Raw genomic sequence first — 26493 nt, 5'->3', positions numbered from 1 at the left:
GCCTGAGCACATGGAGACATCAGGCACGCTTGCACACACATCATGTTTAAACACACACATCATGCTTAAACATGCATCATTCACACATATGTCACGCATAACACAAATAATGCCTGAACACATAAATCATGCATTTAAGACCACATACTACACATGCTTGCACACACACCATGCAGGCTTGAACATGCACAAATCATTCCTGAACATGTGCACACCACACATGTGCACACAACTCACACCTGAACACACATCATGTGTGCTTGCACAAGCATGTCATGGATGCCACAAGCACACCATGAATGCTCACATGCCTGCCACGTATGCTTAGACCACATGTGATTGCACACACACAAATCATGCTTGAAAACATGGATCATGTGTGCGTGAACACACACCTCATGCATGTGCATGGATCATACAGGAGAGCACACACAAAAATCAGGTATGCACACACATGTCATACACACATGTCACACACGTCACTCCCACATATCACACATGTCACACACACGTCACACACATCACACACATGTTATGCATGACACACACATCCCACACATACATCACACATGTGTTACACACACATTTCACACACATGCACTCCCACATATCACACACACCCCACACATCACACACATGTCACACACATCACACACACACACGTTACACAAATGTCACACACATCATTCACACACATTACACACATGTCACACACACCCTACACATATCACACACATATCACTCACACACATTACACACATGTCACACATTACACACATGTCACACACACATATCACTCACACATGTCCCACACGTGTCCCACACATGTGTCACACACATGTCCCACACATGTCACACACACATGTCACACACACATGTCACATACACATATCACTCACACATGTCACACACATGTCACACACACATATCACTCACACATGTCCCACACGTGTCCCACACATGTGTCACACACATGTCCCACACATGTCACACACACATGTCACACACACATGTCACATACACATATCACTCACACATGTCACACACATGTCACACACACATATCACTCACACATGTCCCACACGTGTCCCACACATGTGTCACACACATGTCCCACACATGTCACACACACATGTCACACACACATGTCACATACACATATCACTCACACATGTCACACACATGTCACACACACATATCACTCACACATGTCCCACACGTGTCCCACACATGTGTCACACACATGTCCCACACATGTCACACACACATGTCACACACACATGTCACATACACATATCACTCACACATGTCACACACATGTCCCACACATGTCACTCACACACGTCACACACATGTGTCACACACACGTGTCACACACGTCACACACACGTCACACGCACATATCACTCACACATGTCCCACACACGTCACTCACACATGTCACACACGTCACTCACACATGTCACATACACATATCACTCACACATGTCCCACACATGTCACACACACGTCACACACACGTCACATACACATGTCACACACATGTCCCACACACATGTCCCACACACATGTCCCACACACATGTCCCACACACATGTCCCACACATGTCACACACACACGTCACACACACGTCACCCGCTCCCCTCCCTTCCTGTCTCCCGTGCGCAGGCGCAGCCCCGCCCCCACAAGCCCCGCCCACCCTGCCCCGCCCCGGCCCCGCCCCCGCTCCCCCTCCCGCCGGCGCTGCGGCCGCTCCGCTCCGAGGCCGCGGCGCTTCCCCGCCATGGCCGCCCGGGCCTCCCTGCTCCCGCCGGCTTCCCCCGCCGCCCGCCGCTCCCCGCCTCCCCCCGCCGCCCTCCTGCTCGCCCTGCTCCTGCTCCTGACCGGGCCGCTCGGCGGGGCCCGCGGTGAGTGAGCGGCGGCGCCGGCCCCGGCCGCACCGGGCACAACATGGCGGCGCCCCCGCCCCCGCCGTGAGGGGAACGGGGGGACCGGGGAGGGGTCGTGAGGGGGAGCGGGGGGCGATGCGGGGGGACGCGGGAGGGAGGCGATGCGGGGGGCTGAGGGCGGCGGGGAGGGGCCGGGCCTGCCGGGGCTGGGGCTGGCAATGGGGGCTGTGGGGCAGGGGGCGGCGGCGGGGCAGGCAGTGGGGGTGAGGCCGAGGGGCGATTTGAGAGGGGCTTGGCGAGAAGAAAGGGGGTGAGAGAGAGCTGGGGGAGCTGGAGGTGTGAGGAGGCCCTGAGGAGTTTGGGGGCGGGGAGACACCAGGGGTGGGTGGATCAGGGTTGCGAGAAGGATTGAGGGGAGAAATTCATGGGACTCGGGAGGCGAGAGGGTTGGAGGGGCCTGGAGGTGCCCCCGAGGCTGTGAGGAGCCCCCTGAGGGGTTTGGGGCGAGGACATAGGGGGTGGGTGTTTCAGGGTGAAGAGAAGGATTTGGGGTTAGGGTCCTGGAAATGAGGGGACTCTGAAGGCATCAAGGACGTGTGTTGGAGGTTTGGGGTGTTCGAGTTTGGTCAGGGGGGCTTGCAGGGGGCTCATGGGGGTGTGCTGTGTGAAGACAGGTGATTTGGGGCTGTCGCTTTCCCCTACAGAGGGAATGGGGAGTGTTGCAGCAGCAACTGAGGCTGGGGGTTGGCTCCCAGTGCCAGGGGATGCTCTGAAGGGGCTTACGCTCACCTTGGGAAGAGATCTTGGAAAGATTTCATGGGAAGAAGCCTTCAGCCTGGTTTCAGGGCATAATGATGGAAATTGGGATTTATGGGCTTTTCCCAGAGGATGAACTTGGGGGTCTCAGAGGTGTCCTGGGCTTGTCACAGAGGAGCAGATCAGCCTAAGGTGGGAAGTGCCACCAGGTTGTTGTGGAACTTCTGGAGTTTGTGGCCTCTTCCCATTGTCCTGTGGCCCATCCCAGGGGGAATTTGGCAGCCCCCCCTTGCTCTGGCGATTGCAGTGTGTCTGTAACATCCTGGAATCTGCAGTTTGAGCTTTTAAGGAAACCTTTCCATACCCCTCGCTTCTCGATTAGAACAACTGTAAATATTTGTTTGGAGGCAGGTGAGGGAGGAAAAAGTCTTTGTGTCAGTTGTTTGTTCTGTGTTGATCCATTTCCTTTACCTGGCCCGGTTCGGCTGCACCTGGGGGGAAGAGTGATCAGTCTCAGCTCTGGGTTTGGGAAGAGTGATCAGTCTCAGCTCTGGGTTTGGGAAGAGCAAGGGGTCTTGGCTGTGAGTTTGGGAGGCTCAGGGCAGGTGGGGAATCTCGCCTCCAATTTTAGGAAGAGCAAGGGGTTTCAGCTCCTGGTTTGGGATGAAATCAGCCCTTTTCCCCAGAGGAAGGGCCAGATGGACCTCAGAGCATCTCTCAGGGGGACAGAGGATGGGCTGGTGGCCATTGCCTCTGCTGTCCGAGGCTTCCCAGGGCAGTCCAGCTCTGTGGCTATCAGGGTGATCGCTGTTGTGTAACTTAGCTACCTGTTACAACAGGTTCCACAGTGGAATATTTTTCTCCTCCCCAACCTCTCGCCGTTTGTGTTCTGCATTCCCAACCAACCGTCGGAGGGTAATAACTGTGTGTGTGCAGATCTGGGCTTGTTAGAGCAGAGAAAATGGCTTCAGACCTCACCTGGGCAGCAGGTGAGGGTTTACCTGTGAGTTCTGGGAATTTGGGAATAGAAATGTGCTTTTGGGAGGAGAGTAGCTGTGTTTTGGTGTAACCTCAGGTAAAACCCAGCTGTAAAAAGGTGTTTCAGCTCCTCTGCGATAGCTGGCAGAGCAGGATCAGATGAGACTCATGGCATGGCTGTTCTCAGACTTTCACTTAGGTGAAAGCTGGTGTTTATTAAAAAAAAAAAATCATAATTAATAAACAGGAAAGGGCCAATTGACTGCACAAATCCCCTGGAAACTTGGCGACTCCCAGTGCCTTTGATTTTGGGCTCTATGAGTGACTATTGTTTCCGCTCAGTGTGTGCTGAACGGTTTTACTCAGTACAAGGTGTGAGCTCAGCCTGGATTTGAGGGAGTTTCACTCATGGAATGAGGTGCAGGATGGCAGGGAACAGGGAATCACCCTGGGAATTGTTTGCTGCTTGAGCAGCCATGATGCACGTTTGGTATGCTGGGGCTGCCCTCACTATTGTGCTCCATACCGGAGATTTAACAGCTGCTTCTTTCGGGAAAGGCCAGAAAAACATCTGAATTTCTGCAGTGCTGGGGAGCTGGGGACCTCTGTGTGTCAGTAAACAGTGCAGAAAACACTCCTCCAGCCCCTTTTAAAAAAAAAAAAAAAAGGAAAATAATTAAGAAAGACGCCTTTGCAACGATGGCTACGGGGTGCTGTAGGTCGGCTTTGCTTGAAATGAGTCAAAAACCCACCCTGGGGAACAATTTTGGGCCAGCAGATTTTATTATTAACACCTGCTTCAAATATTTACTCAGTTAAATCAGGCAAACTCCGCGTGGTCCGTAAGTTATATTCTACAACTTTCCAAGAAAGCCTTTCTCTAACTGGAAATTAAAAACAGTGTCCAACAAGCATTCTTGAACTCGTCCAGCTCCTTGGCCAGACAGCTTGGGTTGTTTTTTTCTTTCCCCTGGATACGCTGCCAGGAGTGGATGCTCCGGAAATGGCTGTTGCGAAAGGAGTGAAGTCAAACGTCAGTTCTCTTAGCAGCAAGCAAAGTTCACTGGGTGGTGACCAGGGGGAATGTGTCCTGCCCTGAGCAGACCAGAATTGCTTCTCTGTGAGGATTTTACGGGGATGAAATGCTGGGTGGGAGCTCCTTTGTCCTCCTTATTTAAGCCCCTGGCTTTCAGCTGCCCTGTGCTTCTCTTGTGCACCCATATTTATTTACTTATTTTCAGCAGAAAAAGAGCCTTCCCTGCAATTTAAATCCCCTTGATAAAGTCTTGCTGCCTTTTGTGGGCTTCTTGGAAGTACCTATGGATTGCTGGAATGTGGGAATGTAGACCACATGTTAAACAATGTATTTCCACTCTGGAAAAGCCAATTGCCTGGGAGAAGCCAGGATGGGTCTGAAGTCTTGGAACCTTGATAAACCTGGGCATCAGGTGTGCAGGATGTTCTTCCACAGCACCGGTGTGTGTGGTCTGCTGACTCCTAAACTGGTTTCCTGACAAGTTAAAACACAAAATAGGTGTCAGACCAGAGCCCAAAGAGGGGATGGGGAGCTATTTGTTCGTGTTCTGGGTGGAAGAGCAACAGCAGAAACATCAAGGCTTCTTCTAATTAACCTCTTAATGATGAGACTCCTGTCAATTCCTTATTTACAATTCCTTATTTACAATTCACTTGGAAGCTCTTTTGTGTTTCTTGAGTAGGTGCAGGGAAAGTTCTGCACTTTAAAGGCACATTCTTCCTGCCTCTTTTCTTTTTTTTCTTTTTTTCCATTTCGTGTGTTTTCTAGTCAGCCATGCTGCCTTCACGTCAGGTCCAGCCTGTGCCAAGGGACTGCAGCCAGCTCAAAGAAATTGAGACTCTTACTTCCAACTTGAAATATCCCAGGATAATGTTTAGTTTCTGGATGACTTGCATTAAAGTGCTTTGTTTTTCATAGTGCTTTGCAGCTAATTTTAACTCCATTTCATTTAGCAGCAGCAGCGGGTCAGTAGATATCATAAGCACCAGCAAGAAGCAAAAGAGAGATGTTTTGATCCAAAATAGGGGAGGAAATTGAAGGGGAAAAGAGATGTAGGGAAGGTACTTGAGGTGATGGTGCTGTATCTATGGAAGGGCAGATCTGTGCTCCTTAGTAAGGAAATGGGCAGGGAGAGCATCCAGAACTGTCCTAACATTTGATTTTGGAGACAGTGGGTGCAGGTGAGCTGGCTCTGGGGGCTTGGAAGAGACACTGGAGGAGTCTTGGGACTTGAATGTATCCCAGCAAGGGATGTAGGGATTCCAGTTGTGGACACCAGGCAGCAGAACAATCGGGGTGAATATGAGTGTGAAGGGCTGTCAGGATGATCAGAGGGATGGAGCAGCTCTCCCAGAAGGAAAGGCTGAGAGAATTTGGATTGTCCAGCCTGGAGAACAGAAGCTTTGGGGTGACCTAATTGTGACCTTCCAGTACCTGAAGGAGCTGCAGGAAAAATGGAGAGAGGCTTGTTTACAAGGAGTGCCAGGACAAGGGGGAATGGCTTCCCACTGCCAGAGGGCAGGGTTAGATATTGGGAAGAAATTCCTCCCTGTGAGGGTGGGGAGGCCCTGGCACAGGGTACCCAGAGAAGCTGTGGCTGCCCCTGGATCCCTGGAAGTTGCCAGGTTGGATGGGACTTGGAGCAGCCTGGAATACTGGAAAGTGTCCCTGCCCATGGAACGAGATGGGCTTTAAGGTCCCTTCCAACCCAAACTATTCCAGGATTCCATGATAGTGTGATGGAAAGTAATTTTTTTTGTCTTTATAGCCTTCATCAGATGGCTCAGTGTGCCCTCATTGCCTTTGGGAATGGGAGATGGTTGTTTTCTTGGAACTCTGTTCCTGGGGTGGTAGAGCTGAACAAGGAGCACACAGGGACTCCTGGACACACCTCTGCTCCCTCACCATGAGGGAATAGATATTATTCCTAACCTTTTGTGATAAAGGTTGTTCTTTATTTTGGCACAGCACAGAGCCAGACACTGACAGGTATTTCTTTCTTTCTTCCAAGCATGTTTACACACGTCCCTCTTCATTAAAGCATCCGAAGAAGCAGCAGAGCTACAAAGAGCTAGAATTGTTTCCCATTTCTTTCGCTAACATTGTGCTGCTGCGGCATGAAACTGGTGCTCCCATAGTGGGGCTCGTTAAGTTTGGTGCTGCACAAAGACACAATCGATTGCAGCTCCTGTTCCAGAGCATTGGAAAGGCTGAAAGTCAGGGGAATCATTCTTCCAGCCTAAATTCAAACTGTTGAAAAAGAACAGCAGCTACAATCCCTGCAAAAATCTGTTTATCTGGTAAATATGTGGGTGGTTATTGGCAATTTTACCAATGATCATCTTCAGGTTAATTATCCTCATACATATTGATCAGGTAGAGTTCAGCCCTGAGAAAATGGCATCTTTCTTAGGCACAGCTTTGGGAGATGCTGGAAAATGAATTCCAAAAGGTGGTTAACACCATTGCAGGAGATTTTGCTGTGAAACTTTCCCCTGTCTAGCTGCAGAGACATCTTGACACATGCAACTCTGTGTGAGAATAAATATGTGCAAAATGAGCTCAGAGAGTTGCTGGGAAAGGAGGAGAAATGTTCTTTGCCTGTCAGAGCTCAGTATTTGAGTCTCCCTGGCGCACAGAGCTCGATTCCACAGCCCCCTACCTGTTTGTTTGGATCCTTTTTGGGAATACAGGTTGCTTTTAATGGGGGGATTTGGTGGCAGAGAGCCAGCAATTGTTTTCCTCTCTTCTGTGGTTGATGCATATGGATCCCTCTGTGCCCTGGGATTCTGTTGGAGCTGGGGCTGTTACCTCGTGGGGAGAAGAAGCAGCTCTTGGGCTTGAAGGAATCAAACCCTGGGATAGTCGAAGATTGAGGTGAATTTGTCTTTTGGCAGTGCTGACTGACCTCTGGTTTTTGGGAAGAGCAGTGAGGCCTGGCATTCAGCTGGCTGCACCCAGCCTTGGATCGAATCACAGCAGGGTTTGCTCCAACCTGTTCCATCTCTCCAGCGAGAACAAAGCTTCATGCACAGGATCTGCAGCTAAACCTTGGGCTTGTTCAAACAGTTCTGAAGGGCTGGGCTGGGCTCTGAGCAGGGTGTCAGTGTGGGGAGCAGATCGAGCAGGCTCTGCTCCAGCTCTGCTCGCACCTTCCACGCAGACTCATCCCCGGGCGCTCTGCGAGGGGGGAATGCGCCGCCCCAGCTCTGGGAACTGCTCTTTGTTTCCCTTCACCCCATCTATTTCCTTCAGCCCAGGCAGTTTCTTTTATTAAGTAGATTATATGTTTGGCTCAATAGGAGCTTTTCTTTCCAAAGAAAAAAGAATGCTGTTGGCATGAAAAATCCTTTTATCCACTCCTGCTTTGCCCCGGCTGCTCTCGAGAGCACCCGACAGATACCTGTGGGGGGCTCTGCTTCCCTGTCCACCTTCTGTCCCCCACCCAAGGGCAAACAACAGTTGCTTTTTCCTGGCTTCTGGTGTTACTGATAGGAGAAGAATTTTCCCTTCTGGTTAACCAAACTGGAGTTACTGGACCTGCATGAGTTGCTCTGTAATTCTTCTCCTTGGCAGGAGGTTCCCAGTGAGCCCTGGTGCAGACAGGCCTTTCCTCCCTGGCACACATGGAAAATTGGAGAGTTCCTGCCTGCAGCCTGGAGGTTCTGGCCAGGAATATCTGGAAAGCCCCTCAAGGGTCTGTGTTGAGAGGTGTAGGGAAGGACAATCATGTGCTGAAGGCTCCATTCCCTTTGTTCCAGCTACTCTCCAACCATGGGGATTTTTGAGGTGCAAACATAAGAATTGAAATTAAAAAAGAACAGTTGTCTCAGAGGGGGAACAGGGTGAGGTGAAGCCTTGGGGCATCCCCCTCCTTAGCAGGAAATTTTGGCTTTCTGCACAGAACAGATAAGCATCTCACTCTGTCTCGGAGCCGAGCTTCTGGTATCATACCTTGCAGGTAAATTGATTTTTTTTTATTTTTTAATCCTACAAATGAGACTGAGCAGACACGACCAGCTTCTCTGCTTTCCTTCTCAAAGGGATGCTCAGTTTCAGGCGAGATACTTCACTCAGAAGTTTACAAAACCAGTTTTATTAGTGCATTGAAGTGCTTTGTTTGCTTTGGAGCTTCTGGAAGCAAAACTGCCACAGCCTAAATCTTGGGATTGAGACCTCAAGAATGAGTCTAACAGGAACAAAGTTCAGTTTTGTTATATCTAAATCAAACTGAAAAGAACCTACACAGTGAAATGTGTGTGGGTTAAATGTTTTTAATTTGTACCTCGAGCTTTTGATAATAAGGGAGATACTTTAAAAGACCATTTCCTTTTATGTAGACATGAAGGCAGGAATGTGCCCTGGCTGCTCTTTGCCATCTCGGGTTTTCATAAAATCTCCTTTATCACCAACCTTTGTTCCCCCAAGTGTGTGTATTTTTCAGAATGGTCTTTTCTTCACTCTGCTGACCATGGGAAGACACTGATCTTGGAGCTGTTTGAGGTGAATGTTAGTGGAGGGTTTTTTTCTTTCGTTACAACATCTCTTAAAATCTTCAGAGTCTATGGATGTTCTCCACCCTTCTCAACACAGATCAGTCTGAGGGTCTTCCCTGTCTGTTTTCTGTCCCATGTCCCTTTTCACTGGCCTGTGCTGAGCACATAGCAATAAGCTACATTTGCTCGTGATGCTTTTTAAAGGTGTCTCATTCAACAGCTCTTCAGGTTTTAATCACAGAGTTACAGAATCATGGAATATCCTCAGTTGGAAGGCACCCACCAGGATCATCCAGTCCAACCCCTGGCCCTGCACAGGACTCCCCAACAATCCCACCCTGTGCCTGAGAGTGTTGTCCAAACACTCCTGGAACTCTGGCAGCCTTTGGGCTCCCTGGGGAGCATGTTCAGTGCCCCAGCACCCTCTGGGGGAAGAACCTTTGCCTGATATCCATCTTAAACCTCTACTGACACAACTCCAGACGTTCCCTCGCCTCCTGTCACTGGCTTTTCACGTCAGTTTTAAATCTGTTGATTCCAAACTAACCAGCACCCACATTCAGCCCATCTGAAACAGCTCACAACAACAGCTGGAAAAGGAGGAGCGGTGTCCAGAGAGAATTAAGTGAATAGTAATGCAATTACCCTGATTGATTTACCCAGGTCTCTGGGATAAGGGCTAATGGGTGTCTTCCTCCTAAACGAACCCTGAGTAAATCAGGACCAGCTTGTTTTTCATTAAGCTGAAGATAACATGGCCCCACACGCAGTGTTGAGGGTGACTTCGTGTGTGACTTTAACACCGAGAGGATTTAGATCAGCCTGGGCAGAGTTAACTGTGGCACTTGTATCTTTTAAAACCCTTTGTGAGACCCTCCCTACCTGAAAGCCCATTTCTGCAGCGGGTAAGGACATGTTTTGGATTCCCTCTGGGAAGGCTGGGAGAGCTGATGAAAGCCGGTGAAAACCCGGCGTGCTGCTAAACAAGCCCCACCCTTCTTCTTGACATTGTTGGATTCCTCTTTGTTCCCAAGGATGGCAAGGCCTGGGGATTTGCTTACAGTTTTTCAGGCAGCTTGAGAAAAGTACAATGACAGCTGGGAGGTGGAAAAATGTGGGAATCTGCCTCAGAGTTTCTCCTTTTCTTTATCCAAATAATCTTCGTGGAGAGCAGGCAAAAAGCCAGGAATTTATTTGACCCAAGGTAGTGTCTAGGATCAGGAAAGCAGTTACTAAATAAGTGGCTGATCTGGCTGGGTGTAGCACGCTTGGCTCGTGCAGTTGGTTGGGATTGGGTTTGGTTTGGCGTCTGCCAGCTGCTCCTTGTCTCCCTGAGCCGGGGTGGTCGTCCCTTGCCAGCCCAGATTAGGGAGCTCCTGGAGCCTGGAGAGGCAGCCCAGGTGGAATCAGGTCAGTCAGTTTGAGTAATTGTTGGTTTGGGGTTGAGTCTGACCCGAGGTTGGGCTGGCAGTGGATGTCTGTCGGATCTCACCCGGTTTGCAGGGATGACTTGGGTCATGGCTGGTGGTGATTGCAACAGGGGCAGGCAAAGGGCTGCCTGGACAGGCACCTCCTGGAAAGGCTCCTCTGCCTCCCCACTGTTTCATGCTGAAATTGGATTCTTGCAGGTCTGGAATACTGAGTATGACTTGTGCTGTTTGCAGAGCCGGTTCTTCCAGAGCTTGAGAATGGCCCCTCTGAAATGGAGAATTTAAAGGTTTCCCCTTGTTTGAGCTTTTGCTCTCTGTGGGTTTTAAGGAGTTGGTCTTGTTTTGATTTCAGCTTTGACATGTCTGTGCTCTGACTGCAAACAAGCCAACTCCACGTGTGAGACAGACGGTGCCTGCATGGTCTCGGTCTTCAACCTGGATGGTGTCAAACACCACGTTCGGACCTGCATTCCTGAGGCAAAATTGATTCCTGCTGGGAAACCCTTCTATTGTCTGAGTTCAGAGGATCTGCGTAATACTCACTGCTGCTACTCCGATTTTTGCAACAAAATTGATTTAATGGTTCCCAGCGGTAAGTAGAGAGTCAGATAAATCATGTGTTTGAAGTGGGAGGAGAGGAGCTGTCTGTTTGGGATTGGGAATTTGGAGTTCTCAGCCCTGTTTTCACTTCTTCCCTTCAGTTGCTGCATGAACTTGAGCACTGGGTTTATTTCCTTCATCTGTGAAGTGGGAATAACAAACCACTTCAAATTAAAATGGGAATGTGTGTGTTCCCTTTGTCGCTGAGCTGGACCTGCCTTTATCAGCTGGAGTTGCTTCCCTTCCAGAACTCCAAATCTTTTCAGTGCTGAGCACAAATATGGGAACATTATATTTGCTTCAGAGCAAAGTGTGTGGGGAGGAAGGTGCCTGGGTTTGGAACACATACAGAGGAAGCAGCCCTGCCTCTGAGTGAGGTGTGGGAAATTTCTGCTTCTCATCCCTAGGTCAGAGAGGGCATGTGGTGCTTCCTCAATACCTCCTACTTTCTGTTTTGGGCTGGTTTTTAGTGGGTGCTGTGAAGACTGCAGAGTCATTTTCCTTGGGAGCAGTGGGAAGGTCTCATCTGTGCTCATCTGTGCTCAAAACAACAAATAATGGTCTTCAGATACAAGTTCACTGGTTGTTGCAGGGCAAAGGGGAAAGAGGGAGCAGGGAGCCCAGGCTGACTGGTTGAGTTCAAATGGAAGGTGAACTGCAGGCTGTTCTGGAAAATCAGCCCAGAACATGCTCCTGTGTAAAAGAGTGAATGCCCATAATCCCTGATCCCACAATTGCAGCTCCATCTTCTTTTTGGGGTTTCAGCTGCATTTTGCCTGCCTGATGATCAGCCCCACCTTACCACTGTTGCTTGATGTGTCCCCAAGCTAAAACTGTCCAGGCTCTGAGAGAACAGTAACACACTAGAAAAGAGTCCTCAAAGGAATGATAATTTTCTCAAAATGTCTGGTTTTCTCCTCCCTTTCCTCCCAAGGACACCTGAAAGACAATGAGCCCCCGTCAAGCTGGGGTCCCGTGGAGCTGGTGGCAGTGATTGCTGGGCCTGTCTTCCTCGTGTTTGTTGTAATGATCATCGTAGTCTTCGTGTTCCATCACCACCAACGAGTCTATCACAACCGCCAGCGGCTGGACATGGAAGACCCTTCTTGTGAAATGTGCCTTTCCAAGGATAAGACCTTGCAAGATCTGGTCTATGATCTCTCCACCTCCGGCTCTGGCTCAGGTATTGCGAGATGACGGGACGTGACCAATGAGAACTTGTAGTTGGAGTTGTCTCTTTGGGCTCGTGGTTGCCACAGCTTTACACAGTGAGGAGCTTATTCAGGGGGTTTATCATGAGTAATTTGAAGGGGTGTTTAAATTCAGTTGTGTGGTGGTCTCGTGTCTGTTCAGGTAACAGCAGTAGCTAAAATCCTGCTAAATCCTCCTATTTAGCAATAGCTAAAATCCTCCTCTCTGCAAGAGGATACCTCAAGCAGCTTCATCTATTCCCAGTTTAGCCTTGAGATGGGATTTGGGTTGGAAACAGCCATGAATTGGTAACCTGTGCGTTGTTAGCTTTCAGAGGAAAATGCAGGATGTCACCTGCATCAAAACTGCAGGAAAATGGGGAAGATCCCAGCAGATCAACATTTTACGGTGCCAACAGTGCATTTGCACAGCCCATTTCATCCCAAAGAACCTTTGGGTCTTCCCAGGTGGATGATGTGCAGTGTTTGCTTCTGTAGCACTTGAAAGGAATCCCCAGAATAGATGGAAAGTCATCGTTTAGCAGTGGCTTTGATCTAGGAAAGTAGCTGGGTTAAAGAATATAAGGAATTTTGCAGCAGATGGAAACTGTAGGAAAATCCACAGAGGCAGAGAATGTCACAACCTGATATTTGACCAGGGAATAAACCTTCAGCAGCACATCTGCTGCTATATATAAAATATATGGGATCTCGTCTGTGCATGCTGCGGGCAGGTGAGCTCTGTGCTTTCCATAAACAATGGCAATGATGTTGGAACTCCTTTCCTAAGAGAAATTTGGGGGGGTTTCTGCTTTTTAGCAGGAACTGACTTCATCGAGTTCCATTCTCTGTGTATTGAGGCTGCAGTTCCTTTGATCTGTCGTGGAACAGAAGTTCCCCAACTGCTCCGTGCTGCATTGCTGCTTCAAAGCAAAATGCAGATGCTGCCCAAGCGGTGGCACATCCCACACAGGAGCCCACATTCCCTGGTTTGGGTCTTGCTCAGTTATCAAGTGTAGAGCCTGCTGGGTTTGAGGACATTCTTCAGCCTCTGGTTTCAGGAGGTTTCTGCTACCACAGGGATTCATTCCTCCCGTTTTTTGTCCCCAGGCTTGCCTCTGTTTGTCCAACGGACAGTGGCTCGGACGATTGTCCTTCAGGAGATCATCGGCAAAGGCCGCTTTGGGGAGGTGTGGCGGGGCAGGTGGCGTGGAGGTGACGTGGCAGTGAAGATCTTCTCTTCACGTGAGGAGCGTTCCTGGTTCAGGGAAGCTGAGATATATCAAACTGTTATGCTGCGGCACGAGAACATCCTGGGATTTATTGCTGCGGATAACAAAGGTAAGAAGTGCCTCAGGCCTGAGAGCAGAGGCTTCACCACTGTGCAGCCTGTTCCAGTGCCTGACCACCCTTTCCAAGAAGTTTTCTCTAATACCCAATCTAAACCTTCCTTGGTGCAACTTTAGGCCATTTCCTCTGGTTCTGTCACTTGTTACCCCACCTGGCTCCATCCTCCTGTCAAGGAGTTGAACAGAGTGAGAAGGTCCCCCCTGAGCCTCCTTTTCTCCAGGTTGAGCCCCCCAGCTACCTCAGCTGCTCTTCAGAAGTTCTCCAGACCCTTCCCTAGCTCCACTGCCCGTCTCTGGCCACACTCTAGCACCTCCACGTCCTTCTTGGTCATGGGGGACTAAAGCTGACTAAACTCAACTTCTGTGGGCCTCTACACTGCCCAAAACTGATTCCAGGATTCCTGGTGTTGCCTCACCAGTGTCTAGCACAGGGAGACAGTCACTGCCCTGGTCCTGCTGGCCACACTGTGGCTGATACAAGCCATTTCTTACTTGCCCCAGGCTGGCTGTTGAGCTACACCTTACCCAGCAGCTCTGCTCTGTCCCAAAAGTGTGTGAGATGCTCGGTGGCCATCCCTGCATTGGATCTGCCTGAGCTCCATCTCTTTCCTGTTGCAGATAACGGGACGTGGACTCAACTGTGGCTCGTCTCTGACTACCACGAGCATGGCTCTCTCTTTGACTACCTGAATCGGTACACGGTGACTATTGAGGGCATGATCAAGCTCGCCCTGTCTGCTGCCAGCGGGCTGGCCCACCTGCACATGGAGATCGTGGGCACTCAGGGTAAAAGCTATTTTGGAAAAGGCATTGGGAATTCTTGAGGGGAGGATAAAAAGCAGAATTGCTGGAGGGAGCTGATGTGCTGTGCAGCAAACCCTGCCTGAGTCAGCCTGGCTTCATCTGGTTGTTATTGACCAGAAATAGAGCGATTGCTTTGGCTGGCTGCGAAGTGGGTTAACCTGGCGCTCGCTCCCAGGAGTTATATCACCATTTCACATCCCATCCTAAAATTGGCGCTGCTTGGGTGGGATGTGAGCACAGGCAGAAGCAGAATCACTAACTCCTGACGTCGGCGCCTGTGCTGGGATGTGGAGTTTACATCCCTCTTGAGGCCTCTGGGTGCCACTGCATCAGCGGCGCCTCCGAAACACGATCGGAGCCTTTCCCTGCTCTGTTCCTTATGAATCTAAACAGGAAAATGTGTTGCAACAGAGGGTTTAACGCCCTGAAATCCGGTGCTGCCTCTGCGCCATTTCGATAAATGGATTTTCTCTAGCTTGACCCTTGCTGCTTTTTATTTTGCTCTATTAGGAAAACCTGGGATTGCTCACAGAGACCTGAAATCTAAGAACATCTTGGTGAAGAAGAACGGCACGTGTGCCATCGCTGACCTTGGCCTGGCTGTCCGGCACGACTCTGTCACGGACACAATTGATATCGCACCAAATCAAAGGGTTGGAACCAAACGGTAGGAAAGTGCATCCGAAGGTGTTTGAGTGTGACTGGAAATGCCTGAGCTGCTGATTGAGCACTGGTTCTCTGAATTCAGTGTTTCCCAGTGTCTTCCAGGGTCAGTTTTGTGCCCGAGTTGATGCCAAAGGGATGTCAGTACCTTTGTTCCAGGTGTCACCACGCTGAGAGGTGTGGGCCAGCCACATGAACCTGGCACTAGGAGCTCATGTAATATGTGACTAAAGCCTTTGGGACCTTCTGTTGGGAGCCTGGTGTGGTTTTGGGACATTTTTATGTGTTTTCCCAGCTTGCTGTTGTTGAGTTATTTTCATCATTCCATTAGATCACAGGGCCCAGTTCTGTTCTGATGGTGGCTGTGCCAAGCAGAGCTTTTTCTGCTGGGAAGTGCTGTGTGGGAAAACTGATCATTTTACCGTCTTACAGAGAAATCCCTCTCGTAATGAACATGCTTTTCCTTTCTCTCTGCAGATACATGGCCCCAGAAGTCTTGGATGAAACCATCAACATGAAGCATTTTGATTCATTTAAATGTGCCGATATCTATGCCTTGGGCTTGGTCTACTGGGAGATTGCCCGAAGGTGCAATGCAGGAGGTAAAGCTCTTTGTGTGCCTGGGCCATTGGCTATGCTTGTTCCTGGGTCTCCCAGCATTGGGGTTCCTATTGATCTGGGAGGTTTGAGGGAGAGCAGGGCTATGGGAGGACATGTCCCTCTGTGTTGTCACTGAGGGAGGTCACAGAAGTGACCCATGGCTGCTGCTAAGCCCGGCCAATGTTAGGTCGAGCGTGTTGGTGCTCCCACTGGTGGCTGATGTTCCTCTGGATGGATTTTGAGGAAGTGGTGGTGCTGATTGGTGGGGGACTTCCCCAGATCAGTATAAATGTCTTGGCACGTGCAGCCGCAGCATCATCCCACGTGTGACAGTCCCACTGCCGCTGAGATTCAGTGACCCTGGCGCCTTGCTGGGAGGTGTTGATCCCAGCCCGCTGACTCCGTTCCAGTTTAGGCAGCTGCATTTTATTTGCCTGAATTTTTCCTGTAAACTCCAATTCCAGATTCTTCATTTCTGTTCTAAATAACTGCAGAGTGTTGACGCATCTCAGCAGTGAGTCATGGAGCCCAAACCTCTATCCGTCTGCCTTTAGCAAGCACAGTGGCCGTGGTCCCTGTTCCCAGGAATTTAATTTTCCCTGCTCTGCCTTCCAGGTATCCATGAGGAGTATCAGCTTCCCTACTACGACCTTGTACCCTCTGATCCTTCGATTGAGGAGATGCGGAAGGTTGTGTGTGACCAGAAATTACGGCCAAACATCCCAAACTGGTGGCAAAGCTACGAGGTAAGGTCTGCTTTCATCTCCATGTCCCCTTCCTCTCCTGTGAGGAAAGGCTGAGAGAACTGGGCTTGTCCAGCCTGGAGAACAGAAGTTTTGGGGTGACCTAATTGTGGCCTTCCCATACTTGAAGGGAATCTGCAAGAAACATGGAGAGAGACTTTTTTAAAAGGGGTGCCAGGACAAGGGGGAATGGCTTCCACTGACAGAGGGCAGGGTTAGATATTGGGAAGGAATTCCTCCCTGTGAAGGTGGGGAGGCCCTGGCTCAGGGTGCCCAGGGAAGCTGTGGCTGCCCCATGATCCCTGGAAGTGGCCAAGGCCAGGCTGGATGGGACTTGGAGCAGCCTGGGATAGTGGAAGGTGTCCCTGCCCATGGCAGTGGGGTGGAATGATGAGCTTTGAGGTTCCTTTCAACTCAAACCATTCTATGATTCCCCCACAATGAGGTAAGGAATGAGTACTGTAAGATGCACCCTGGTTTTGGGGGTGTGCAGGGTCTGTCAGTGTCCAGGCAGAGCAGCAACCTGGTAGACCAATATGGGGTCAGGGGAAGAGCAGAGCACTGACATTTGCCATTGTTTTTTGCCCAGGCACTCCGGGTGATGGGCAAGATGATGCGAGAGTGCTGGTATGCCAACGGAGCAGCTCGGCTCACCGCCCTCCGCATTAAGAAAACCCTCTCCCAGCTCAGTGTCCAGGAAGATGTGAAAATTTAGGCTCTGAGCCTCAGCAGGAAGAAACTGCACAGGAGCTGCTGTGCTAGAGTAGACGTGTGATGGAGGCCTACCTCGTGTTTCAGCCCAACCTACTGCTACAACCAGACAGCGGGACCTGCAGGCTGCTAGGCAGGGGGACGGAGCCTACAGAACCGCTCTCTTCCCTGCTTGGGTATGAAACAACCCGAAACCTTTTGTGATCACCTCCTGAGAGCGTGGAGACTTGAGAGGGACTTCACCCGAGGGATCTCAGCCATGATCGTAACTCTTTGTTCCTTTAAAGGAAATCCCTGTAAAGTTCAGCGTGCATTGAGCACCCATTGACAGGGTCGGAGCCAACCCGGGGTGCTCGCTGCCGGGAGCAGGAAGGGAAATGGAAGGTTTTCTTGCAGTACTCTTGAGGATTTTTCTAGGGACTGGCACGTTAATGCGGAAAAAGCAAAACAAATGGTGCTCTCTTCCGAGAGGCTGAGCCAGAACAGTCGATCAGCTTCACAAAACCGTTTTCCCTCCTTTTCTCAAGCTTGAAAAAAGTCCAACTCGGCGCCCTGACGGCCGTCGGGGCGCACCGGTGTCTGCATGCGCGAGGTGCGCGTGTCCCTGTGCCTGGTCATCTCCTCCATAGCCGTGCGGTGTCTGCCTGTGGGTGGCTCATCTCTGTCCGTGCTTCCTGTGCATGTGCAAATCTCGAGTGTCCCGTTTGTGAGCTGTTGCGCTGGTGCTCTCCGTGCTGAGTCGTGAGCGTTGTGGAGCTTGGACAGGCTGCTGCAGAGCGGATCCTTGGCTCCCCGATGGGCCGTGCCGACTCCGCCGCCAGAACGTCCCTTCAGGGTTGCCTCACTGCCACCCCTTCCTTTTTTTAAGACAAAACCAATAAGGAACTGAGAATCACTCCTGGAATCCAGGTTTTTTTGTCTTGAGCCCCTGGGATTTGTAATTCTTGGTAGTGGGGAGCCGAGATGTGTCACAGATGGAGCAGGTGCTGTGGGGAAAGGCAGGACTCAGTTTCCCTGGGAACACAGTTCCCGAGTCCACCATCCAGGCAGATTTCTGGGAGTCTGATGATCTGGGTCTTAATATGCGCCGGGGGAAGTTTAGGTTGGACATCAGGAAAAAATTTATCACTGAAAGAGTGATTGGGCACTGGAATCGTCTGCCCAGGGAGGTGGTGGAGTCACCATCCCTGGATGTGTTTACTGGATATGGCACTCAGTGCCATGGTTTAGTTGATGAGGAAATTGTAGGTCATAGGTAGGACTTGATGACCTCAAAGGTCTTTTCCAGCCTAGTTCATTCTGTGATTCTGTGTGTGCTGGGGATACTCTGCACCTCCCAGAGGCGCTGGGCAGGATCTGACAGCAGGTGTGGGTTGGGAAATCAATATCCATCTTTTTAATATAGGTGTATAAATATCTCCTAATGTGGAAGTGGCTGTGTCTCAGTGTGGGGTGGGGGGATCTGCATGGGTTTTCTTTTGATTCAATGCCGAATCCAGGTGAGGGAGAGGTGGGGTGACTACAGCAAATATTGGAAGTGAGGGCTGTGGCTGCCATGATGGCTTTGGCAGTCAGGAAGAGCCGTGGTGTGGAGGTCAGGTCAGTGTCTGCAGTAGAGAACTCTGAAGCCATAACTTTTAACTGGAGTGGTTTTGATTATTATTTTTTTAATTATTATTATTATTATTATTGTTTTCTGGGAGGGTCTGGATTTTAACTTTTTTGAATATTGTTAGTTCTTTCTAAGAGCAGAAAAACAATCTCTAATTATTACCTCTTGACCTGTTGGTTTGTAAAGAAATCACTGCAAAAAAGAAAAAAAAAGGAAAAAAAAACCAAATGCACAGCTCGATTTACACTGGAACTGTTTTTACTCTGACCTTGCTCCTGCTCTCTAAGGTGAGGTTTCATCTCTGCTCTGGCCGCCAGGGTTAAGACTTTATTTCAATCCCTCTGTTTTTGCTGTCTGTGTCCCTGTCCGTGTGTCTGTCTCCCCCGATTCCCCGTGTGTCCATGACCTTGTATAAAGTGAGGAGTGTGGTTTTGGAATCATGTTAGGAGCCGTTTTGCATCCCCCAAGGAGTTTTTGGCGATGTGGATCTGCCGGCTCAGAGCGGCATGGGGATCCCCTGTCCCCTCCCCGTTTGTCCTGAGTCACATCTCAGCCAGACATCCTTGCCCATCTCCAGTTGCAGGAAGTCCCTTAAACCTGCATTTAGAAGCCAAGGGGGTGTTGGCCACTTCCAGGCCCTAAGGACTCCCTAAATCCCATAGGAAGAGGCCCCAGGGATGCCCTGGGAGCCGCAGGAAGGGCAGGCTGGACAGGAAGGGACGTCCCACACTGTAGGTACTGCAGGCTCTCCAAGGGGTGTCCCACCCCAGTAACTGCAGGTTGACACCCAAGGGTGCCGTCGGCTCTCAACTTGCACTGACCCCCCCCTCCAACTGTAGCCACACATGCACCTGCCTCAGCTAAACCAAACAGCGGCCTGAGGGTCGGGCCGGGTCAGAAGGGATGAGGAAAGGGTGACATCCCTACCAGCAGGGTTTTAGGAAAAGCCTTGTTTCTAGAGAGAGATGGGGAAAACCAAGCAGGATCCGCGGCAGGAACGCTGACCATGTAGCATTTACACAGCACTTTCATGCAAACTGGTGCCCAGGGGTGCCAGTGCTTGCCGAGCTGACGGAGCACGTGGGAATTGCTGCCTGGCTCCAAACCTTTGCAGCAGCTCTGGGAAAAAGCAGCATTCCAGGCAGTTCCGAGGGGAGCCCGGTGCAGGACAAGGAGGGGTGTCCATCAGCGGTACGTGGCTGCAGGACAGAACTCTTGGTACTTCTCTGCCCCTTTGATTTGTTTGGTTTTGTACATTTTCTTAGCAAAGGACTGTAAGAAAATAGCCACTTAGCCACTTTACCTCTTCAGTATGCAAATGTACATACGGTGTAAGATAGGAAATCTTTTGTTTAATATAAAAACCAGGCTGTCGATTTCTGCTGTACATTATTAAAAGTTTGTTTTATTCATGTGAGGTGTTGCAGTCTCAGTTCACTCTGGGGGAGGGGGGGAAGTGCAGGGCACAGCTTAATCCCCCAGAGAGGGATCTGGGGGAGGTCTTGTGCCCCACAGCTAAAATAATCTCATCAGGAATCCTGGTCAAGAAATTTTAATGTTGAATATTGCCATTTTTAGTGAAGATGCACCTTCCAATACCCACCAAGGGCTCGGGAGGTACCTCCAGCATAGTGGGGGTGAGACGAAGAGGTGTCAGGTGGGATTTTGAACCCATGCAGGGATGAACAGCTGAACTTGGGGTTCCCACTCTGGGGACCAGCACAGAGCAGGAGAGGTTACGTAGAATACAATGGACATCCCCTCAGAGCATCCCTGGGGATGTGGTGAGTACAGTGGGCATCTCCCTGCAGCATCCCCAAGTCTCCACACGGCTTGCAGGAAGGATAAATCCCAGAGCAAACTACCGTGTGGCCCTATAAAATTCTGTTTGCTCCGAGGGTAAATGGTGCACAAACTGCCCCTACTAATTCCCTAATTAGAGCCTCCTGCAAACGAGTCTGTTGTGAGCGGATCAAGGGGAAAATCTGCCGAGGCCTGGGGTCCCCTGGGCTCAGACAAGGTGGGGAGGGGGAGGCACCATCTGGGCTTGTCCTTCATTCCCAGCTTTGTCTGAAGCTCCTGCTGGGGTCCCCGGGAAAATCCAGCCCCATCCTGGAAAATCGGGCAGCAGTGAGATGAGAGTGTGGGGAGTTTTTAAGCAAAATCTCTCTTTGCTCCGCTAGGAAAACTGTCTGGGATGGCTTCAGTCGAGGAGCCAAGTCATTACCAGGTTTTGGGAACAAGATGAGGTATTCCTCTTCATTCCCAGTGGTTTGGTGCATCAGGATGGGTGATGGGCTCAATCCCATCCTTTCCCCAGCACTTCCAACCCGGAATAGCTGCTCCAGGAGCAAACTTGCCTCCTGGTAACCCCAGGCCAGGCTGTGGGCGGGAGGTTTGGGTGGAACGCCAGCGGGATTGTTACAGTCTTTTTTTTTTTTTTTTGGCAAATTTTAAACAAACATTTGGGCAAAACTCTCAGCTCCAGCTGGAAAATTCCCGCTGCCTCCCGCCGGGGCGCAGCAAGGATCTGCCGGAGCAGCGCGACGTGTCCGCAGCAGACACCGCGGCTGCCTCCGGGAATTGTTCTTCCCTCTGAGCCCCGGCTCAGCGCAGACATCGTGCAGGAGCAGTTTAAATCCCTCCGGCCGCCCCCGCTGGGAGCCGGGCCGGGGGCTGTGACCACCAGCTCCTGCCTCACATTAAATCCCAAATGCGGCTTTGGCGGCGGGTGGTGGCCTGGGGGTGGCGTGGTGGCAGCTGTCGGGGGCAGCAGAGCTCGCCATCGCTCCTGCTTCCGGAAACCCACGAGTTTCTCCCCAAATCATCCCTGAGGTTATACCCGGGAACTCTCCTTGGCACCCCACGGTGCCACCCGTGACATCCCCAGCAGCATCCCCCCCTGCACCCCCGGGACATCACCTCTCCCAGGTCCCTACTGTCCCAAACCTCCACTCTGAACGCCCCAGTGTCCCTAGGGATGTCCCCACGCAGGACCCTCCCACCAGACCCCCACGCTGGACCTCCACGGAGTCCCCGAGCAGGACCCTCACACTGGACCCCCACGCTGGACCTGCACGTGGTTCAGCGGCCGGAGCGATGCCGGACACATGCCGGACACGGGGCACGGCTTCCCGCCACGGGGCGTGGCTTATTTCCAAAACGCCCGAGTTTAACGCCCAAGTGGGTGCGGTTTGGGTCCAAAAGGGGCGAGTCCCGCCATGTCGCCGCCCCCAGGGTCCATATAGCGGCGCGCGGGGCGGCCCGGCCCGGCCATGACCCTGCGGCGGCGGCGGCGGCGGCGGCTCCGGCCGAAGGACGATGAGGCACCGGCGGTGGCCCCGGAGCGCCCCGGCCCCGCCGAGCTCTATCGGGCGCTGGCTGCGGCCGGCGGGACCCTGCCCCGCGTGCGCAAGGTAGGATTGCGGGGGGAATGGGGGAGCCGCCCCGTTGTGCACCGGGGCCGGTGGGGGAATCGGTGCCGCGAGCGGTAACGGACTGCGGGCGGAGCGGGGCTGCGCGGTGTTCCCGTCCCGCCCAGCCGCTGCTGCCTGCGCCCCGCGGTCTGCTCCGGCGTCTGCTCTTGGGCTCTTGTCGTGCCCCGTTGTCCCCGCGTCCTGCCCCGGGGACCCGCCCGAGCTTTCCTCGTGTCCCCATCCTGCCCCGGTGACCACCCCAAGCCTCTTGTCCTGCCCCAGCATCTCCTCACCCCCGTCCCATCCTGCCCCAGCATCTTCCCAGTGTCCCCGTCCCGCTCCATGTTGTCCCCCCAGGCGTCACATCCTGTCCCGGATCCTCCCCGCGTCCTGCCACGGCATTATCCCTGTATCCCCACCCTAGTTTTCCCCCAAAACCTCACATCCCGTTCAGGTTCCTCCCCACATTCTCTCAGGTATCTTCCCCGTGCCTCTTCTCAGTGCCCCCCAAGCCCCACATCCTGTCCTGGTCCCTCTCCCTGTCCTGCCCTGCCCCAGCTGGGCATAGGGCCAGACCCCCACCCTGCCGTATGTGTCCCTGTCACCGGGACAGCCGTGACCCCACAGCCCCCCGGGGCTCTGTCCTGTGAGAAGGACAAGGGGATGTGACACAGGGTACCCCGGGTCTGGTTTAGGGAGGGTAGGGGACAGGTCACAAAGTACCCGGGTGTGGTTTGGGACCCCTGGAAAAGCCCCTGTGTGGTGACGCTGGGACTGACACCGCCCTGGCGCTCCCCCCGGCCCCGTGGTGCTTCCTGAGCCTAGTGGGGAAGCGAAAGCAGAGCCGACATCCGGAGCAGAAGTGGCCTCACGGCTGCACTGCCACAGCCCAGACATGCATGGTGGCCTGGCTCCTGCTCAACAGCCAAGGCCACCACCAGAGATGTCCCTGAGGGGTCCAGGACGTCCCATGTCACCTTCCCGTCACTGTGGTGACGTGGGGCCCAGTGTGACAGTTAGGAACTTTCCCTATGGTGAACACACCCAGTTCTGGTGGTTTTGCACCCGTGGATGCATTTGGGATGGTCGGTCACTGTCTGGTGACACCTGCAGGGCTGGTGACACCCACGTGGCAGAGCACAGAGGAAACCACTGGCACCCAGCTGCCACCAAGACATGCCATGTGTCACTCGAGGTGCAGCTTATGGTGACACTACCTGCACTGCACTGAGGCTGCCGGAACCCAGCAGTCCCAGAGGAGCATTTGGGGACAGCCCTGTCACCTCCTGCCCTGCGGTGAGGGTCCTGTCTTGCCCGGCCGGTCCCTCCAGCCGCCCACGCCTCTGCGCCTGCCACAACAGCGACATTGTCTGGGCCGGGGGGGAGTGGATTTTGCATGAGAAAACCCGACTTTGTGACCACAACAGGGCCCCTCTGTGCCGAGGCCCCTCGGAGCGTGGCGTGGGGTGGGTGCGGCGCGGTTGACGTCAAAGCGTGGGGAGAGTGCAGGGCACTTCTGAGGCTGCCTTTGAGCACCGATCAAAGCCCCGTTATGCCCTGCCGCCCGGGGGGCACCCGGGTGCTGCTTCGGTGCCGCCTTGGCACGGTGCTCCCCCAGGCTTTGGTGCTGTCCTGGTGGGACACCCTGTTTTGGCTGTCCCTGGGGGAGTTGGGGACATCCCCATGTCCCCTCGGGTGTCCCCTGCTGATGGCTTTTCCTTTGCCGCAGGACGCAGGGTTCAAGTGGGCATCCCCCAGCCAGTCCCCAGAGGAGCACAGGTAGGGACGGGGGACACAGGAGTGGGGCTGGGGTCCCTGTCCCAGAGGGTTGGAGTTGGCCCTGGGCTAGTAGTTCCGCCCTGGGTACTCCTGGAAATAGGGGGATTTTTTGGGGAAACTTGCGGCAGGTGAGAGCAGCGATGGGGTCACAGCTCCCTGGTGGGCTCAGACAGCCCCAGGCCCTGTGGGATCCTGCCTGGCATCCACAGGGCAAGTGACAGGGCTCTGGCCAAGGCAAACTGGGGGGGTCCCATTCCTGGGGGTGGGATAGGAGTCCTGCCCTTGGGGACCCTGAAGCAGCATTTTGAGAAGTGCCCAAGGCCTGCACAGGTGGGTTTGGGGGTGCCAGGGGCTCTGCTTGTCCCTGATCCCTGTGTCCCTCAGGAGGGTGGTGACACTAGAGAAGAAGGCGGAGGAGTCTTTCGGCTTTGAGATCCAGGTGGGTGTTGAGCCGAGCTGAGCCGTGCCCAGCCATGCCATGCCCTGCTCCCCACCCTTCCAACCCGCACCTTGCTTTGCATCGAGGGTATTTTTAAGTTGTCTCTGAGCCTGGGGTTATTTTTAGCGGTGACAGAGATGACATGTTACTGAGCCTCCCCTGCCTGTGCCAGGGGGGGCAGCCGGGGGGGCATGCTGGGGTGCAGCCATCAGGGCAAGACCCCCACCCAGGGGTTGGGGTGCTGCCCCACATCACCCAGCAGCAGTTAAACACTGCAGTCGCTGCCCCGCGGCTGCTGTTGGGGTGTCCCTGGGGGTCGGGGTGTCCCCACACCCCTCACCAGACCCCCATTCCAGACCTACGGGCTGCACCACCAGGACAGGAACAGCGTGGAGATGTTCACCTTCGTGTGCCGCGTGCACGACGGGAGCCCGGCTGAGGCCGCGGGGCTCAAGGCTGGTGAGCACATCCTGGGGGAGCCGCGGGGACCCGGCAGTGGGGACACCATCCCTGACCCCGTGCTCCCCCCGTACTCTAGGGGACACCATCACAGGGGTGAACGGGCTGAACGTGGAGGGCATCCGGCACCGGGAGATCGTGGAGATCATCAAGAGCTCAGGCAATGTACTCCGGTGAGCTGGGGATGCAGGGGGGGCCCGGGTGGCTGCAGCCCCCCCTCCTGACAGCTGCTGACCCACAGGCTCGACACACTCTATGGGACATCCATCCGGAGGGCCGAGCTGGAGGCCCGGCTGCAGTACCTGAAGGTGAGTGGGGGGCTGGCAGGGGTCACGGGGGGTTGGGGACACCTTCAGCAGGGTCCTCACCCCCTCACCCTCCCCGCAGCAAACCCTCTACGAGAAGTGGGGGGAGTTTCGCTCGCTGATGGTGCAGGAGCAGCGGCTGGTGCGGGGTGAGTGGGGGCCGGGGGGAGAGGGGAGGGCTTTGGGGCACCACCTGGTCCCCCTGACACCGCCGTGTGTCCCACCAGGTGTGGTGGCCAAGGACCCCAGCATCTACGACACGCTGGAATCCATCCGCTGGTGCCTGCAGGGGGAGGAGGGGCTGGCCGGGGGCTCCTCCCGTGCCAGCGGCAGTGATGACTCCCTGTACCAGACCTGCGTCTTCGCCTCTGCCAGCTCCCTGGATGGGGACAAGGACAAGGATGAGGACAAGGATGAGGACAGCGGGAGTCCCGCGCCCCCCCCGCCGCGCCCCCGACCTGCCCTGGCCCGCAGCGCCAGCCTCAAGTGCGCAGGGGGACCGGGGGCTGCGGGGAGGCTTTGGGCCCGGGCCGGGGAGCCGGGGGAGGGAGCAGCCGCCCCCCGCAAGGGCAGACACAGCAGCTTCCGCCGGCGGCTGCTCAAGTTCATCCCGGGTCTGAATCGGGCGCTGGAGGAGGAGGAGAGTCACCTCTAGCCGGCAGGCCCCCAGGACTATTTATTTATTTATTGCAAGGGGCTTCATTCCCCTGGCCCCCATCCCGGGGCTGCAGGAAGGAGGTTTGGGTTGGCCCCAAAGGTCCCGGTTTGGCCCCTCCGGGCCGTGGGGATTGTGACGCTGAGGGATGGACGTGACACCGAGGGACAGACATGAGGATCCTCCTGAGGCAGCTCCTGCTCTCGGGAATGGGTGCTTTCCTCCCTGGAGGGGAGCACCGGGGGAGCCCCGCATTGCCCGGGTCAGGGGGCTATGGGGGTCCCACCCCCTGCTCCCCCCGGGCTGCTGTACTACGCCAGTGCTCGCCAATACAGAGACGATTTGCAGCGATGTGTGGCTGTGACTGAGGGGGGACAGAGCCCCGTGGGGACCAGGATGGAGTGCCTGGGGGGGGCCAGGTCCCTGGGGGACCCCACCAGCCCCCCACAGCCCCCACGCTGCCCCCTTGGGCCTCCTCGCTGGGCTCCGGGCTAGGTGGCCTTGGGGTGCCCAACTACTGTCACCTTGGACGTGTGTGAGCTCCCGGGGACTCCCCGTGTCCCCCCGCCTGCCGCAGCCCCC

At 53.5% G+C, this 26493-nt stretch overlaps 2 protein-coding genes across 4 annotated transcripts; both read left to right on the top strand.

The window, feature by feature from the left end:
- The first annotated feature begins 1727 nt into the window (after positions 1–1727).
- On the top strand, positions 1728–20270 carry ACVR1B (activin A receptor type 1B). The gene is made up of 9 exons (XM_085040986.1): positions 1728–1908; positions 10939–11178; positions 12121–12369; positions 13487–13717; positions 14344–14511; positions 15040–15196; positions 15670–15794; positions 16408–16538; positions 17125–20270. Exons 1-9 carry the CDS (start codon positions 1785–1787, stop codon positions 17248–17250), a joined length of 1551 nt encoding a protein of 516 aa, XP_084897112.1. The 5' UTR covers positions 1728–1784; the 3' UTR covers positions 17251–20270.
- A 1844-nt stretch (positions 20271–22114) lies between these two features.
- Positions 22115–26262, top strand: TAMALIN (trafficking regulator and scaffold protein tamalin). 3 transcript variants are annotated; one of them, XM_085041025.1, is made up of 9 exons: positions 22145–22274; positions 23388–23570; positions 24004–24053; positions 24438–24492; positions 24849–24951; positions 25031–25124; positions 25193–25259; positions 25339–25405; positions 25484–26262. In XM_085041025.1, the coding sequence occupies exons 2-9, from the start codon at positions 23451–23453 to the stop codon at positions 25909–25911; spliced, it is 984 nt and encodes a 327-aa protein (XP_084897151.1). In that variant the 5' UTR covers positions 22145–22274; positions 23388–23450; the 3' UTR covers positions 25912–26262. The 3 variants fall into 3 exon arrangements, with proteins under 3 accessions (XP_084897150.1, XP_084897152.1, XP_084897151.1); XM_085041024.1 differs by lacking the exon at positions 23388–23570 and having other exon boundaries at positions 22115–22274; XM_085041026.1 differs by lacking the exons at positions 23388–23570; positions 24004–24053 and having other exon boundaries at positions 22119–22274.
- The last annotated feature ends 231 nt before the right edge of the window (positions 26263–26493 follow it).

This window comes from Lichenostomus cassidix, chromosome 29 (genome assembly GCF_008360975.1).
Source record: "Lichenostomus cassidix isolate B80296 chromosome 29, HeHo_3.0, whole genome shotgun sequence".
Taxonomy (NCBI): domain Eukaryota; kingdom Metazoa; phylum Chordata; class Aves; order Passeriformes; family Meliphagidae; genus Lichenostomus; species Lichenostomus cassidix.
Note: the sequence above shows the minus strand (reverse complement) of the source record. Positions and strands in the feature narration are given on the sequence as shown.

Excerpts from the sequence above, each read along its gene's own strand:
- ACVR1B (XM_085040986.1), top strand. The coding sequence starts at position 1,785 with ATGGCCGCCCGGGCCTCCCTGCTCCCGCCGGCTTCCCCCGCCGCCCGC. Across the intron at positions 12,370-13,486 it reads CACCTCCGGCTCTGGCTCAG|GCTTGCCTCTGTTTGTCCAA; the intron begins GTATTGCGAGAT and ends TTTTGTCCCCAG. Across the intron at positions 14,512-15,039 it reads GGAGATCGTGGGCACTCAGG|GAAAACCTGGGATTGCTCAC; the intron begins GTAAAAGCTATT and ends TTGCTCTATTAG.
- TAMALIN (XM_085041024.1), top strand. The coding sequence starts at position 22,134 with ATGACCCTGCGGCGGCGGCGGCGGCGGCGGCTCCGGCCGAAGGACGAT. Across the intron at positions 25,260-25,338 it reads CCCGGCTGCAGTACCTGAAG|CAAACCCTCTACGAGAAGTG; the intron begins GTGAGTGGGGGG and ends CCCTCCCCGCAG. Across the intron at positions 25,406-25,483 it reads GGAGCAGCGGCTGGTGCGGG|GTGTGGTGGCCAAGGACCCC; the intron begins GTGAGTGGGGGC and ends GTGTCCCACCAG.